The 923-nt window shown below is 59.4% G+C and overlaps 1 protein-coding gene across 4 annotated transcripts in view; it reads left to right on the top strand.

Moving 5' to 3' along the window:
• The first annotated feature begins 477 nt into the window (after nucleotides 1-477).
• The window catches only part of Epha7 (EPH receptor A7), a 163273-nt gene continuing 162827 nt past the window's right edge, over nucleotides 478-923 (top strand). For all 4 annotated transcript variants that reach the window (XM_005377772.2, XM_005377771.2, XM_005377770.2 and 1 more), the window contains exon 1: nucleotides 478-805. In XM_005377772.2, coding sequence (XP_005377829.1) covers nucleotides 709-805 — 97 coding nt within the window. In that variant the 5' untranslated portion in view covers nucleotides 478-708. The remainder of the gene's footprint in view (nucleotides 806-923) is intronic.

Genomic DNA, 923 nt, shown 5'->3' with positions numbered 1-923 from the left:
ACAGCTCCTTTCACCGTCCGGGCTCTGCGTTTGGAAGCTGAGAGAGGGCTTGCTTCCCGTCAGGTTTCTAGAACACAGCGAGGAGCACAGCTACGAACGGGAGTGCAAGTTGCAAGCATCACTCCCGGATTTAGTCCGCCTCACGAAGCCTGCTGCTGTGAGAAGCAGAGCGCTCCCCTCCGCACGCCCCTCGCTGGCGTCCTCGGCCTCCCGCTCGCAGCAGCAGCGCGAGCCCGCTGCTCCGAACCTGGAGGGAATCCTGGACCCGCAACCTGACTCCGGCCCTCGTTCATTGGCTCCCGCTCCGGACCCCGCCCCCGAGGTTGAGGCGGCCGCTTCCCTGGGACCCGCCCCTCGGCCCTGGGAATCGCCGTCTGGCAGGCCGGCGGCGCCTGTCACTCAACCGGAGTGGCAGAGGCTCTGGGCTCAGAGCCCCGCCCCACCCCCTAATTGATATTATTGGAGTGTGGAGCAAGCGGCCGGTCTGCAGTCGGAGACTTGCAGGCAGCAAACACCGTGCGAACGAACAGGAGGGGGAAAGAAACATAAAAAAGCTAAACGTGGAGCAGCCGGCCTGGGACTGAGAAGGGAAATCGATGCAAGGAGCGCAATAATAATAATAGAAACCCACTTCGGAGCAAAAAGCATTGAAAAAGCTGCGACTCAAGATAACTGAAACCTAAAAAAAAAAAATCCTGCTCATGCACCATGGTTTTTCAAACTCGGTACCCTTCATGGATTATTTTATGCTACATCTGGCTGCTCCGCTTTGCACACACGGGGGAGGCGCAGGCTGCAAAGGAAGGTAAGGCGATGAGAAGGCAAAGTTTGTTCTGACTTATTTATTTAGCTGTCTACCTGCACGAGCCGGCTTGTCCGCGGCGCTGCCGGCCGCGCCTCCGGCCCCGGCCGACCCTCCCCCG

Source organism: Chinchilla lanigera, unplaced genomic scaffold, assembly GCF_000276665.1.
Source record: "Chinchilla lanigera isolate Chin_1 unplaced genomic scaffold, ChiLan1.0 scaffold00010, whole genome shotgun sequence".
Lineage (NCBI taxonomy): Eukaryota > Metazoa > Chordata > Mammalia > Rodentia > Chinchillidae > Chinchilla > Chinchilla lanigera.
The sequence above is the reverse complement of the archived record's forward strand: the minus strand, read 5'-3'. Positions and strand labels throughout refer to the sequence as shown.